This window comes from Oncorhynchus gorbuscha, linkage group LG24, assembly GCF_021184085.1.
Source record: "Oncorhynchus gorbuscha isolate QuinsamMale2020 ecotype Even-year linkage group LG24, OgorEven_v1.0, whole genome shotgun sequence".
Classification (NCBI taxonomy): domain Eukaryota; kingdom Metazoa; phylum Chordata; class Actinopteri; order Salmoniformes; family Salmonidae; genus Oncorhynchus; species Oncorhynchus gorbuscha.
Window position 1 is genome coordinate 35,434,268 of NC_060196.1, and position 15,928 is coordinate 35,450,195.

The window sequence follows — 15,928 nt, forward strand, 5'->3', positions numbered from 1 at the left end:
CTTTGCACTCTTAGCATTCTCTCAACCAGCTTCATGAGGTAGTCACCTGGAATTGTTAAAAGTTAATTTGTGGAATTTCTTTCCTGCAATAGTAAAAATAAAATAACCCCTAGAATGAGTAGGTGTCTAAACTTTTGACTGGTACTGTAAATTAAATACAGGAGCATTTCTGGCAGTTCTTTGCATGAGTGTGCATGTTTGTGTGTACCAGTCTGAATGCTGGTAAATGTGATCGTCTAAATTATGAAAGGAGGAGAAAAGAAGAGCAGAGACCGGAGGGATAGCTTAGTGACCAGGGTCTGTGGAACGCTCTAGTGAGTGAGAAAGAGGGGAGGAGCAGGAAGAGAGAGAGAGCCCTTACTGACAGAGTAGATTATTTCAAAGCCTGGTGTGGCGGAAACACACACACAGACCGGCTCCATGCTTCCTGAGTTGATGTTGCCATGCATGAGAGTTAAAAGACAGGAGTGTTGGCCACTTGTAGACTAAAAACAACATCCATTTGGGATTCCATGCAGTTTCATAAGGGTGATAGAAGCTTACCCACATTACACAGAAGTGGGGGACCTTGTGAAACTGCTGTTGTCTTAATATTTTATTGATACAGTTCATTGATCTCTATTCAGCTTTACGTTCAGGATATTTTACGTCAGCAGCAGCTCAGGGCTGGATGGAACGGAGAGCCGTGGCAGTGCCATCCTGAGCTCGTTTCAGCTCCTATTAGCCATTTAAACACATGACAAAACCCAGGGGAGGGAGACTACCTTCCTACCCCCCCCCCCTCAACCCCAGAGTCTGGTTACACTGCTGCTCGCCTATCAAAAGCACTTTGTTCTGCCATGTAGACCTCAGCCAACTACACAGCAGAGTGAGCAGGGAGCTTGGCAGGGATTGGCCAAGGCATGTGGGTGGCTCCACCCATTCTCCCCCCATGCCCTAACAACAGCAGCATGCTGGTCTCTCCCTCTTCACTTCCTTTCTCTCCTCAGCAGACTAACTGCACTCAATCTCTCTCCATCCAGTTCTGTCACACTCCCTCTGTTCATAACCCCTTTCCGGTCCCGTTTTGCCGGTCTGTGTGGAGAAGCCGTCATTATTCTCCACCACCGATCTCCATTTCCCCCTCAACCCTATCACTCGTCAGTCCGTTTCATGTCTGCAGCACGACACTGAACAGACCCCTCCAAGCACAGGGGTTCAGCGGTCACACACACACACACACACACACACACACACACACGCCTCCTGGGCCTCTTGCCTAGGGGCTCAGAAGCAGTGGGAAGTCAAGCTGGTTGCTGGCGGAAGGAAACACTGAACAGAAACACTGTAGAGAGGCTGAGACAGCAGAGGCATATTTGTTCTACGCAGGCCTGCTTGACGCAACACAGCGCAGGGTTGACGAGGCCTCTGATCTGACCTACTTTTCAATCGTCACTACAGGAAGATAACGGAGTAAAAATGGCGGCCGGTCAGTTCCTCTGTGACTGCTCAGGTCCACAGTGCCACATAAGACCAGGTGAAGCTCTGTTTCATCTGGTGAAGAGAAGGGTGGGGGTGGTCTGTGTCATTGTGGCTCTCCCTCCTTCCCCTCGTTGTACTACCTCGTTCCACTCTGAGCAGAGCGGCAACAAAAGAAAGAGAGGCCCTTCCCTTCAGCTCAGAAAGGTGTTAGCAGCAGCCTGTGTGTGTTCGCACGTACGTTACTATATCCAGCAATTTGTCCAGGCTGTACCATGGATAGCCCAGGTGGAGGCGGACAGCCCACATCTTTGGGAGTGCGAGCAGAACAGACACATGGCCCACGAACACAGCTAGCACCTGTCTGAGCGGGAGCAAAGCTGCCTGGTCCACATAAATAGGAAGGTGAGGAATATGCTTCTCATTTGCAGTGTGACAGAATCATGCAGCAAGGTGTGAGAGGAGTGATGAGCAGTGTCTCTTTTGAGGAGATGGAGAAACAGGCTCTGACAGCCTTCCTCTACTGTGAATGGGCAGTTTAATTACTATTGATTTATTTTGTAGAAGTAGTACAGGAAAGGTCTAATAAAACAAGATTTGATTGTATGATGAATACATTGAATAAAGAATGAATTGTAATTTCACAAAAACATGGTGGTGTGTGTTCTTATGAGGATACCTTGTGTACCTGTCCTGTTTCTATTCCAACTTTCTTCTGTCTGTCGTGGCTTTAGAGAGGAAATGTTATTTTCAGCAGAGCACAGCTGTGCATATATCTCACACATCCCTTTTCAGACAACTGCCTTTGTCCAAAGAGCCTTGAAGAATAAAAAGCCAGTTAGATGTAGACAATACATTGATACTGGGCTTGGCAATCCGCGTCAGTCCCATCCTCCTTCGCAAATACATAAAACTACATTAAAAATCACGGCACATAAGACCTTTAACTTTGCACGTTTAACGCGTTACTCCATTGCTTTGCATAAAAAATATACAACAATTAAATAGGGCCAGCTGTCAATCAGCCATTGTAAGAGAAGCTGAATGAGTGAAGGTCCGGGTGCTTCCCAGATCCATGTTGTTGCTCAGTGTAGAATCACTGCAGTACAATCACTGGTCTCATATTACCATACAGTTGGCCTACACTACGCATGGCTGACCACACCGTTAAACACAAACACCTGCAGACATCAGGTTAGTGAAACAGGTCACACACACACACACACACACACGAAGGGGGGTGTGTGGCATTGTCACAGAGTCGCTTTCAGAACGGACAATGGCAGCATGGATGGAGAAGACAGGCAATAAACAGAGTGTAGGGGTGAGGAGAAACCACAGGGGAAAAGTTTATAAAGTAGGAAAAATTCAAAGGCAGTAGTAGTTCTATACCTCACAGAATGACCCTTGCACAGTCACTTTTTATTTGGTAAATATTTTCTTAACTATTTTTCTTGAACTGCACTGTTGGTTAAGGGCTTGTAGTAAGCATTTCACGGTGAGGTCTACACATGTATACGGCGCAGGTGACACAAAGTTGGATTTGATTTGTATTGGAGTTATTTTCTCAGAGAGCAAAAGGAAACATTATATTAAAGCTATTCATCAAATCCTGTGAGACAGAAAGAAACACTTGGCCCTGAACACAAAACTGAAGCCAAGAGGGGTAGCGGTATAGACGCCAAGGCGTCCTACTGACTGATATAAGGTGATAATCTAAATTTGGCTGTCAATCTGTGGGCTCACTGGGAAGACTCGTGTGTTTGAGGAAGAGACTGCTGCTTTTGGAATCAACTCCTCTGACAGGTTCTTCATCCATCAATGCCCTCATTTGGGGAGAGAATATGCACACTGCAGAGTCAGACACTCAGCTTTTCCATGAATTAATGTCACAGGACTGAAATAAAACTATGGTTTAGACTAGCTTCTCTGGTGAGGCGGGAGAACATTAAACCAAACTAGCATGAGGCACTACTGTCTAACTTTATCAATGAATGAAAAGCATTTAGACCTTTATAAACTAAAAGGCAAATAACCAGCTCCAATACATCAGAACGGAGTATAGTCAAACTCAAATATATTTTTCAGTGGCATGGATTGAAGAGAATTTAGAATAAATAGCCAACACAGCTGAGAAGGCTGTGCACAGACCACATTTACACAAACATCAGTGGTTCTATTAAACCTCATGGGATCCCCAAGACACACCGGGCCGTGTCTAGACTTGACAGTTCATGCCGCTTTGGAATTCTGATCAGAGTTCTGATCATGGAATTCTGAAAGCGTCAGGAGTCTACACCTACATAAATGAGTCTAGTGTCCAGTGTGTCCGGACTCCCTTTCGCCGGGCTATATTCAAACGCCAGTATGCATTCTACAAACGGTGGAATAGGCAAAATTATAAAATCGCAACTGACGGCAGTAGCTAACCTCTGTAGTTAGCCAGCAAGCAATGCTAAAGGGATTGCAAACGAATGAGCATATATCTAGTCAAACAATTTAGTTTTTCCTTCTAAATATGAACTAGCTGGCTAGCATTGATGAGGCCTGCAAAAATATTCCTCACATGCTAGGAATGTATTTCTGGAGACTGGTGGGAGGATTGCTGGGCTTCACCCACTGTATGCGCTTCCGGTAGCCTGACTGCATTCAGACGAAGGAGAAATTCCCACACAATGCATCCCTGACCACCTGATGTGGTCAGCCAGATCTGAACACAGTTAGACCACAAAGCGACTTTTGTACATCTAGACCAGTCTTTTCAATGCGATCTTTGTATTCTGATAGCAGGAGTCACATGGAAGTGTCAAGTGTAGACACGACCTGAGAAACTACAAGTCAAAGACATTGTGAGTTTCTCTGGAGTGGGGAAAGAGAGGCAGACTGACAGTTTCACGGTTCTGTGGTTTGAGGACAGACCGAACGGGGCACACATCTGTAGCTGTCGCTCACAAGCAAGCAGAGCGATTGACAGACAGGGGGATCCATGCAGCACCGTGCTCCCAGAGCCATGTTCCCAGTCAATTAGTAGTGGGGAGAAGAAAAAAAAACTAGGCTCATGGGAGAGCACATGGGGTAACAGGAGGGTTACTCTTACCCCAAAATATAGGAGTATTCTGCACTCTGCAGCTCCCATCATGCACCATCACTGCGGTTGGGGAGCTGTGTTGATGCAAGCCTGAGGCCGGGCCCCAGCACAGCCAGTAGAACGCTGACTGAGCTTAGAGACGCAAAGCTGCTTTGTTCCGTCTGTAAACGTCCAGGGTCAGAGGGTTCACAGCATACGAACGCTGTGCTTAACCCCTAACCGACCTACCAGCCATGTTCCAGGAACCAAAACAGCAGCAGCAGAAAATGTCATTGGTTTTTCCTCAGCACTACGGTTACTCAACATAGTCGAGGCGTTTGACCATCATATTTCAACCGTATTAGTTTTATTCACAAGCTGTTCTCCTTTGACGTTCAAACAAAGTAGGCCTGAAAATGACCCATAACAATGGAATCTATTTCTCTGATGGAGACAAGTTATTTACAACAGGAGAAAAAAAGCCAGACAGCCAGCAGCAGCCGTGGCTTCAACAGATTCATGCCCCATAAAAATAGCGGTGGATGGATTTCAGAGAGTAGAGTCGCCTGCCAGATGCTGGGAGAGTAAATGATTGTGTTAGGTTGTAGTCGCACTACACAGCTCTGTTAGCTGGAGGAAAACAACTATCGGGGCCAACAGAAATTAAGTGCAGGATTTCGTGTGGTTTAATGAAGCTGTGAGCTCTGCTCTCCTGCAGCAGGCCCAGGGTCACCAACAGGACACACTGTGGGTGACAGATACAAGCAGCTAGTGATTAGCTGGCCTGGACTTTACAGGCCAGTTTGACTGGGAGAGAGAAACTTCAACATTCACTAAAGCACTCCGAGTGGACTGGTAGAGTGAAGCTCAAAAGTGATGGCTGCAGGAGAAAAGGCTGAGTGTAATGCTAACTGTCAGGGAGATAAGATTAGCCGTTACTTTGCTGGTAATGGAGGAGACCGCAACAGAACAGACAGTTGACAGGAAGCTGACCACAGAGGGGCCCCAGCCTGGCTCTATACCATGCTACTGCTCTGGGCTCACAAACGCTCACTGACATACACCACAGCCTTTAAATCTAATAGCCGACAAACTAAGAGAAGAAGGTCCATGCCCGTATGGCCCAAACACATGTTTTGTATCACTTGTTCTGGCAATTATCACACACTGTAGAAACGTCATTGGGAGGAAAATGTGTGATATGCTTTTTACACAAACCACTGCTGAGAAAATCATGATGAAAGTGGCCATTCAGAGTGCAGGGCTATATGACTGTAGATTACAGTGGGCAAGCCTACTCCCAGACACAAAGCCAGGTGTTTAGCGGAGCTGTTCGGGTTGTTTGGGGCTCACGACACTAAAGCCCCTCGCTTGCACAGAGCTGCAGAAAACAGGCAATTAAGAAGTGATTTTCACCTCATAGCTTGGCCCGTTTCCTCACAAAGAACCACGCTACAGCCTGGGGACTGGAGGAGAGGAGAGGCCCAGGGAAGGAGCTGCAGGAGTAGGACTGGGAGGCAGTGTACGGTGGGGCCGTGCGCAAAATATTATGATGTATGAGAAACGATTAGATAAGATACAGAAGGGAGGGAGGGAAGGGTCCCCAGCAGACTGGAGAGAGGAGCAGCAGGGTTGATTCATATCTCTATCCCTTTCTCGCTCCTTCCTTCTCATTCTCTCCCTATAGTTGGTAATTGAGCTCAAAGGGATCCTGTGGAGGTGAAATGTACTTTGTCTCAGGTACACAGACAAACCTGGTTGCCACGGAGACAGAGACACCTAGTTACCACGGTGTCACCGCTTACAGGATCCTCTGCCAACGTCACAGTAAACAGGAGAACCAGTCACACACCTCCTGTCCTGTCAGGCCAAGTCACAGACAAAGCCACACACCAAACCATGGCTGCTGCCTCAGCCAGTGGGTCTGGCAGATTGTCCAGTGATATAGGTACCGCAGACGCTCCTCCTTCAAGGTTGGCAAATGGTTCCACTCAACTATGTCTGAGCACCAATCCAAGCAAGACCATTCAATACTCAGAGGAAACTAAATGGCTGCCTCTCCTCCACTTGCTCTCCATTCAGGTAGTAAAGTAAATGTGGCAACAATGACTGATAGGAGTAATAATGCCTCAGTTGATTTCAGTGGAACTGTCATTTACAATAGCAGGTAATGGTTTTCTGGTTTCATTCAAAATACAATAGTGTGATATTAAAGGGAACAGGCCTCAAACAGCTAGTTCTGTCAGGCAATGCCTTAGTTGTGAAATACTTGAAAGAGCACAAGAGTGTAAATTGCCACACATTTCATACCAAAGTCAGTCATGCCTCTCAGCCTGTTACCTACAAACACCCCTCAGTAGAGTCTGTGCAAAGCTACTTTACAGTCTAACTTCAGCTCTCTACTATGTTCAGACACTGGAGTGTAGTGTCTCAAAACAGACCGATGGACGCTCCATTCTGCCCAGACTCCAGCAGTTGCTATAGTAACGGAGTGGCTAGGCCCCCCTCCGATGGCATGGAGAATGGAAAATAAATGTTAAAAAAAACACTTCTGGTCACTATGGTAACCCTGTCTTTTAGGTGACTCCCAGATTCAGTTTACATTACATGGCAGAGTTGCTTTGGATTGAACTTCTATGATTACCAACTGAAGTATTACTAAATATCATACTCTGTCCTCAGTCACACAGTATACTATAGGCCTAGATAGACACCTATAGGCCTAAATGACTGTAGTGTAAATCTGCTGAAACTTACCAATGTAATGAGATTTAAGCAAGGCTGTACAGTGTATGGATCTGACGTGATCAACATTTAGATCAGTTTCCTTTACCTGGCTCGGTCATTGGCAATGGTAAAGATCAAAATTCTACCCGCGACAGACCCCAATTTAATTATTTCTATCCTCTTTAGTTCTCAGACTGTCACAGGTTGTGGTTTTTAGTGCTTCCTTTGGGAGGGTTATTTGATCCAGGGCCATGGGGCAAGGCCAGCCTTTCAGCCTGAGCTTTGGCTCCCTTCCCTCGGTGTACCAAACACTACAGTCCCCTGCTGTGAGGCCTAGTGAAAACTTAGCCGCTAGAAGTGCCATTAAAATGCTGCCATTGTGCAGAGAGGAGATCAAAGAGGCATTACTTTTGTCTGAATCAGATTTCTGACAATTCTTCCATTTTAAATATTAATCCCACTGTTGGGTCATAATGAACATCTGTCAACGTGCTTTATGAAACCACATATTGTGAATAATCTTTATAAGTTCCAGGCCGCCAAGACAACAGCAGAATGTGTAGCGAACCAAACTCCTGGCCTCGTGTTTAGCTGACCCACAGGGACAAAGCACAGGGTGCCTGTTTATGGTGAGAGAGGGAGAGGCAAGGTGAGGTATTCCAACAGTTTACACTACATCTATCTGGGGAAGATTCCAATGTTTCCTTTGGCAGTCTGAAGCCAAACAACAAAATGTGGGAAAAAAATGCAGCGAGAAGAAACCACCAAGGAGACGGATCTCCCGCCAAACAGATGAATACAAACACACTACAGACAAATATACACGAGTGTTGTAAGCAGCAAGATATCCCACCGCCAACCACTCCACAGCAGTTTAGAAGAGCTTCTCTGGCTAAGCGGGAGAGAACTGCCATAGCTTCTGCTCTCATGCTGATCCCACTGGAAACGATGTCGCTCTGCTCTTTGCACCTGGCTGAGTAATGACACTGAGGGAATAAAACAACAAAAAAAACTCAGTATTCTATTACCAGACAAGATGGAGCAGGAGACTAATGTGTTTCTCATGGTGCTGGAGCACACAGAGCGGTAACTAACTCGCCTCCATTGACCTATTTTTTAACTACGGTTTCTCGTCTCCCCACCTTTGAGCTGTGTGAGTCCACCCCTCCTTCCCCCCAGCCACTCGGCCCCCACAAAGCCAATGCAGCCCACCCAACTACTCCAGCAGTGTATAGTGAGCAGAGTACACACTGCAGCCACTTACTGCACAAGCTCATTACTGTAGTAAATCGAGAGGGGAGCTGCCACCCAGAGTTAGGACTGTCCTCAGAGGGGGGGGGGGGGGGGGGGGGTGACGCTTGTTGAAAAGGCTGCGTTAACCGAGGGAGGTCATCTTTCAGAAAACAGCACCAGCTTGTTCAAGGGCCTCAAATGACTGCAATAAAAATGTAAATAAAGAGATACCTTCATCGTCACAGTAAATATGACATCGGAGTAATGCTTTGACTCCAACTTAACCCGTGGGTAAGTCAGTGTGCCAAGCTAACACGGCAGTGGCCAAAGGTCCCAGTGGAGCTCTCTGGCAGGAAACAGATATTATACAGCTACGTATGAAATATAACTATTATATACCACTACAAACATCATTGCATCACCAATTTATATAGAATAAATTGGTGGAAACCTAGAACCCAAAAACTACAATGATAAGTGCGCTGCGATTCAAAACTCAGACATGAGTAAATAAATACGAGTTCTATAAACCAGGTATAACACAGCTGTGTAACCTGATTGTCAACTATATTTAGACATAAGAGTATAATGATTTATAAATCATGTTGAATAACAATATATGGCTAAAATAGCCTCCTTGTTGCCCATTCAGCAGCTCATCACGCATCAAGGCATTAGGAGTCTGTAACATGGATCAATATAGTCAGAATGGAACCTCTATTGCTTTATCCCTGGAGGCTTACTGCTGCCTGATGAAAGTAAGTCAGAGTGGTAGAAGGGGATCTCGAGATAATACCGGATTGACCGAGAGTGTATAACTGATGTGTCCAGCCCCAGCTAAACCATAGAAGCAGTCCATGCACTCACTCTCCGCAGGGTCGGTCACAACACAGATGTTTCAGGTTTTCAACCTAACTTCCGTTTGCCCTAAAGAACAGATGTAGGGACTCCGCTGAGGCGTCTTTTTACGCCTGCTATGTTAGGTTAGTGGTTGGATGGCAGGACTAATGGTTCCATTAGCCTTTACAGTCAGTAGAGACTCCCTAGAAGTCTACCGCACTCTGAACACAACCCTCGCCAGCTGAATGGGCTCGGCCAAAGTGTCTTGTTCATAATGCCCGCCTTCCTCCCCTGTTCTGCCCTCCAGTCACACCCATACAGCCTACCTACTACCGTCAAGTGTCCTCCCATATCAGGGTTGAAGAATGTTGAGGCAAAACCAAAGACATCTAAAAATGCTGATTCAGCTCCTCAGGGATTCAGAACAGATAAGCTTTGGCTGACACACACACACACACACACACACACACACACACACACACACACACACACACACACACACACACACACACACACACACACACACACACACTGTAGTGCAGCTAGTGTTCCACTCAGGGCAGTCCAGCCAAACCCACAGGAGTAGGAAGACATAAATCATGGCGCAAAATGAAGCAGTGCATTCAGTGAGAATGTGTGGTGTACTCGAGTCTCATACATAACGTATATTCTGAATAGTCCTTCAATACAGCAATGTCAGACAGTCATCTCAGAATAATCGCACATATGATAAGAGTATATTTCAGCACATGATTACAATATCAAACGGTACATAGGAGCACATCCTCCTCAGCACAGATATGGAGTCATTATCCATGGTATCAATACAGTCGCCCCCCCATTTATATGATATCACAGCAGTCCATCTGCCTGGTACAGCATGTATGGCACTACCCTGGTAGTTTAATAAAATAGTGCATGAGCCTGGCTGGTAGTTTGCCCATAAAGAGGTTGATCTAATGAACCGAGAGGGAACTGTGGCCTTGTGCAGAGATTGTGCCGAGATGGTAACGGCTGATAAGAGAAAGGTCACATTACATAACAGGGTAACAGGGGCAGGGTGCCTGAAGTAAAGCTGTCGTAAAATCAGGGAGAGACAGAGAATGGAGAATAGGAGGCGATCTGCTGGCTGCAGCTGATCACTGGCGGCCCAAATTAAATCCGGCAGTTTGGGGAGCTCCCGTAACGACGCAGTAAAGTGGAACATTGTCTGTTGGCAGACAGCAAAACACTGAGAACTGAATAGAGCCATCAATAAATGCAACAGCATCAGAAGGCTGTGTCTGCCAGTTCCACTCTCTCCAAGTAGAGCCAGCTCTCCATGTACTGTGGAGTCAGTGGCCCCGCCGATATAAAGGAGGAAAAACTGATTAATACTAAGAATGCTTGAGCAAGAAGTTGGAAGGTAGTGGTGTAGAATGAGGTGTCTGAAACCTTCCTGTTGAAACCTACCTCACAGCATCTTACTGGCCCAGTTACAGTGTCAAGGTTCCTCATAGCGGAACTGTGAACTCTGCTGTGTTACACGAAGAAAACGAGGATTTAAAAAAAGACCATCTGCATTAAAACAGAAGGTTAAATGAAGCACATTCAGGCTCAGACCCACAAACTCTCATGGGTGGATATGAGGCACAAATTTAAATAGTAAAGCTGAAGGACTGGGGAGGGGGGGGGGGGGGGCGGAACTTTTACAGGCCTCGACCCCGACCCCCTCTATTTGTGCTCCACACACTGCGGTGGATTTTTCAACTTGGCCCTCATCAGTTGTGTGCCTGATGAAACAAACACTGACAGCTTCTTTACATTTGTAAAGACCCCTGCAGCAGCTGTGCTTATCCCACCACACAGCCAAGCTCTATCCCAGCACACAGAGGCCAGCCCAGCCACAAAGCCTGAATCAGAGGCAGCTCTAACCCACCACACATCCCGAGAACAGCCTAGTCAGGACAAAATGGCCCTGGCTGCACGTCTCCTCTCAGTGGTATGTTCAGTTAAACACCACAAATCTAGCAAACGCTGCTACCCAAATGAGTTCTTACACCCCCGCCAAATTCTCTGAATATACAGATATATAACTTCAGAGAGAAAGAGTGTTTGTGCCTCTAAAAAAAAAATATTTTTTTTTTGGGGGGGGGGTTACCTTGTATCTTATCAAAGGAGCGGCAACTGTCTTGTTTGCATTATAAAGTGTTTTTCCCCTGACGTATGAACTTTAATAACATGGATGGAGCACATGGGGGATATTCACAACTCACTCTTTTCCAGTGTTCCTGAGGAGCCAAGCATGGCTAATTTTCTAACGCTAATTAAGGGGACGTTAAATCAGAGGGGCCAAGAGTTGTTCTGGGGGGGAGGGTGTTGCGTTCTGAGTGGGGGGCCCCTGGGGGCCTGAGGAGAAGGGGGGCACCTCCAGGTTGTTTTGTTGTTCGCGTGGTTTGGTCCGACCAGATTTTTACCCCAGCTGCTGCAGCTCAGCAGATGTGACAGCCATGTTCTGTGCAGTCCAATTCCACACAGAAACATAGCCATATAAGCATACATCTATAATTACATAAATTATGAATAAAATATCAGACCATTTTAAACTCCATTCTTGAGATTTCCCGAGCGTCCTTTTCGTTTGTTAAATTAACTCACCTGTCCCAAAGAAAGTTGGAAATGTAGTGCATTGATTACTTTAGCATTGCAGTGAGAGTCGAGTATGTTAGGGAAAAATATTATCACACTCCAGGGGAAAATATCGAGTATATAGACTGATATGCTTAACACTCCCACTGTGCTTTGATAACTCAAGTGTTGTGGGCCACAAACAGCAGGCCCACACGTGGCCAAAATGTTTTGAGATTAAATATATGGAAATAAAAACGTGCATAATCTGAAATTATGTTATTATTCAAAGTAGTTCATAATAACTTCACATTGTTTCCACATGAGGAAAATTCACACGAGGACACGCAGTAACGTGAGGGTTAAACTCAGCCAAGGGATGTGCCAGTGTCTCCGTTTGAGAGAGTACGTCATTGGTTAGTTTACGCCGGTTTTAAAACTCTATTTAAAATATGTAAAATATTTTGGGTTACAGAGGGTAAAAATCTTGAAATTACCTAAATTGGTATAGCCCCTTTGACAAATTCGCCGGTATTAGGTTGCAGATAGAAAATGGTCGCTTCTTGCCTCCCTTCAAACGAACCTCTGCAATGCGACTGAAACACCACCTCTTTAAAATTGAACAAAACACAAGTTCGCATTTAATATACTGTCCCATTTAACACTTCGTTTAGCCGCATCCAGGGTCTCCCGTCTCCTTAAACATAAATGCGGATTTAAGAAAAAAAAATGTCCGAGAAGCTTTAACATTCTGACTCAGCAAGCTCGGGCTGCAATATATCCAATTCCCTGAGGTAACAGACGTACAACACAAAATTAAACATTTCAGACCCTTTATCGCATATCAATGTTAGTAAACCAACAGACAAGCAACTCCCCCTGAGCGTTCCACTACGATTGTAAAATGATTATAAATTCTTCGCAAATGTTAAATTGCCTAACCCCTGCGTCCTCTCCCTACCGAGAAAATTAAAGAGCCACAGTCCACTCGTAATGGTCGGACGGTGCTTTTCAGTTACACTCAAGTCACCATAACTAAAGTGAATGTTGTTGTGATGTCCAACAGCAAAACAAGTGTTAATTTATAAATGCCACAGTGTATAGAGGAGAGGGCTGCTCGGGATGGGGGTATGCAACCCGGAATCAGCCATGGGAGATATGGCGGTCTCTCTTCATGGCTCTGAAAGGGACTAAAGGAGAAATATATATTATGAAAACAATTAGCCAGCTCCTGTGGAAAATTCTGACTTAAGTTGTTGTGTGAGGTTTATTGATTTATCGTAAAGCGATGAGTCCTCAATGCGCATTGCCCTTCCATTGCGAGTTAATAATACAATAAATAGCCTTGTCTTATGTTGAAGAACTGTAGCAACACAGACACTGTATAAATAACAGCCTATTTTAAATCAAAGACGTCTAATTGATAACACATTCTACAACTTCAATATCTGAAAGGCAATTCGACCCCAATAGGCCACAGCTGTGTAATGGTAACCTTCCCACTCCGTGATCAAAGTGGATGCATTTTCTTCGAAACGGGCGAATTGAACGTGCAAACTTGTAAAGGTGAAATTATTTTATGCACATAGGACAATAATATGAAAGTAAGTACTCACGTATTTCTTTTGGATGATATTCCTCTTGGGTCTTTCCTTGCTCATTCTGCAATCCAAAATATTTTGCTAAAGAGAGAATGGCCACATGAATTTCTTTCTTTGACTCTCGCTTCTCCCGGAGCACACCAAACACAATTTAAATCCCCGGTCTGTTGGGAGCTCTCTGGCTTCGTAGAATCCTCACTCTGGGTTTCCCTCGACGATCTGGTTTTCGTCGTTAGATTCCAAATTAAAGGTCCACGGCGAACAGAGACAACCCAAAAACAAACTCACGTCGGCATAACATACTCAAAACAATTCACAACAAATAACTTCCATTCGCAAAACCCCCTCCGCGTTCTCTCTCCCGGCTATCCTGACATGAATATTCTAAAGGTATTCGTCTTGTTATAAAAGTCACATCTTGTTTGAGAAGAGGATATCAATCGAACCAAATAAATAAATAAAATAAAAAAGGTTCGATGTCCCGTTTTGGCTGGAGCTATCAGACGACGACTGTTGGCTACTCCAGCGCCGCTGCTATTCTGAACGAGGCGAGCTTCTTTCTTTCCCAGGTTCAGCCTATCACATCCGTTACCATGGACAGCGGCAACTTTAAAAGACCATTTTTCGGGCACCGGGTAAAAATTATTTTACAAAACGGGAGATGAATAATATATCACGGATAAAGTAGCCTACTTTGTTTGAAGGAATCGGATCCCCACACGTAGGCTAGTTTCCACGTGTTTCCTATTTCTCCTCAGTGGCTTGAGCTATCAAGTGAAAAGCTGATCTGGATTCCATTCATATTTAGTGTGCAAATTAGCAACCTTGTTTCAAGGTACCCAAGCCATAGTCTATTCTCTCTGTTTTGCATTGTCAATCGGTACCAGTGCATCAAGTCAAGTCTGACACTAACAGGCTCTTGAACAGCTTCTATCCCCAAGCAATAAGAGTGATACATAGACTATCTGAGTTAACACTGTATCTTTATTGACATTCATAGGGGACAGTGGTGCAACATCTCAAGACATCAGTCATGAAGTTAAAACTTGGTTGCAAATGGGTCTTCCAAATGGACAATGACCCCGAACAGACTTCCAAAGTTGTGGCAAAATGGCTTAAGGACAACCAAGTCAAGGTATTGGAGTGGCCATCACAAAGCCCTGACCTCAATCCTATAGAAAATGTGTGGGCAGAACTGAATGGCGTGTGCGAGCAAGGAGGCCTACAAACTTGACTCAGTTACACCAGCTCTGTCAGGAGGAATGGGCCAAAATTCACCCAACTTATTGTGGGAAGCTTGTGGAAGGCTACTCGACACGTTTAATCCAAGTTAAACAATTTAAAGGCAATGCTACCAAATATGTGAATGTAAACTTCTAACCCACTGGGAATGTGATGAAATAAATAAAAGTTGAGATAAATCATTCTCTCTACTATTATTTTGACATTTCACATTGTTAAAATAAAGTGGTGATCCTAAGACAGGGAATGTTTACTCGGATTAAATGTCAGGAATTGTGAAAAACTGAGTTTAAATGTGTTTGGCTAAGGTGTATGTAAACTTCCGACTTGAACTGTATGTAGTTTTACTTGTGCATGTGACATTAAAACTTGAAACACTCATGCTTCTTTTCTCAAATGATGTCAGAGTGTTAGAGCGTGCCCCTGGCTATCTGTCAATAAAAAATAAATCAAGAAAAGTGTGCCGTCTTGTTTGCTTAATATAAGGAATTAGAAACGATGTATACTTTTACTTTTGATACTTAAAGTACAGTATATTTTAGAAATTACAGTTTTTTGGTATTTTAAAACCAAATACTTTGACTTTTACTCAAGTAGTATTTTACTGTGTGACTTTCACTTTTACTTTAGGCATTTTCTATTAAGGTATCTTTACTTTTACTCAAGTATGACAATTGAATACTTTTTCCACCACTGCCAATCAGTTCGGTTCAACGTTTGCTACATACGTTTGCTACATTGCGTGACGGTTTGTAGGCTGCTGAACAGCATGTTTCCCTGAAACAGCGCGTTGTTTTACCTCCTTTGAGGTATGTTTTCTACAGTTCAGTGGGTGTAGCGAGGTGTGGCCTGATCAATATGTGTGTGGCCATTGCAAAACAGGTGCAGCACACACCATACACAATCCCATCTGGGCCTCCATAGTCCTCTTCCTCAGTTTGTTGTTCAGTACAGTTTCCGTTTAGATTAACATTGAACACCGTTCTGTTGTAGGCTACTAAACGAACCCCAGGTGAAATCCAGGCTACTGTAGAAGGTTACAGTAATAGAAGTGTGAGAAATGCACATACACCATCAATATGACTCAAAATGAGCTTTTCACGTTAAAATTGACTAGATGTTCAAGTGGATTAATCATAGCCTACTGACCATG

The 15,928-nt window shown here is 44.6% G+C and overlaps 1 protein-coding gene across 2 annotated transcripts in view; it reads right to left on the bottom strand.

The window, feature by feature from the left end:
• The window catches only part of LOC124012148 (protein Jumonji-like), a 96,789-nt gene extending 82,683 nt beyond the window's left edge, over positions 1–14,106 (bottom strand). For both annotated transcript variants that reach the window (XM_046325612.1, XM_046325611.1), the window contains exon 1: positions 13,549–14,106. In XM_046325612.1, the coding sequence (XP_046181568.1) occupies positions 13,549–13,593 (45 nt within the window). In that variant the 5' untranslated portion in view covers positions 13,594–14,106. The remainder of the gene's footprint in view (positions 1–13,548) is intronic.
• Positions 14,107–15,928: the final 1,822 nt, after the last annotated feature.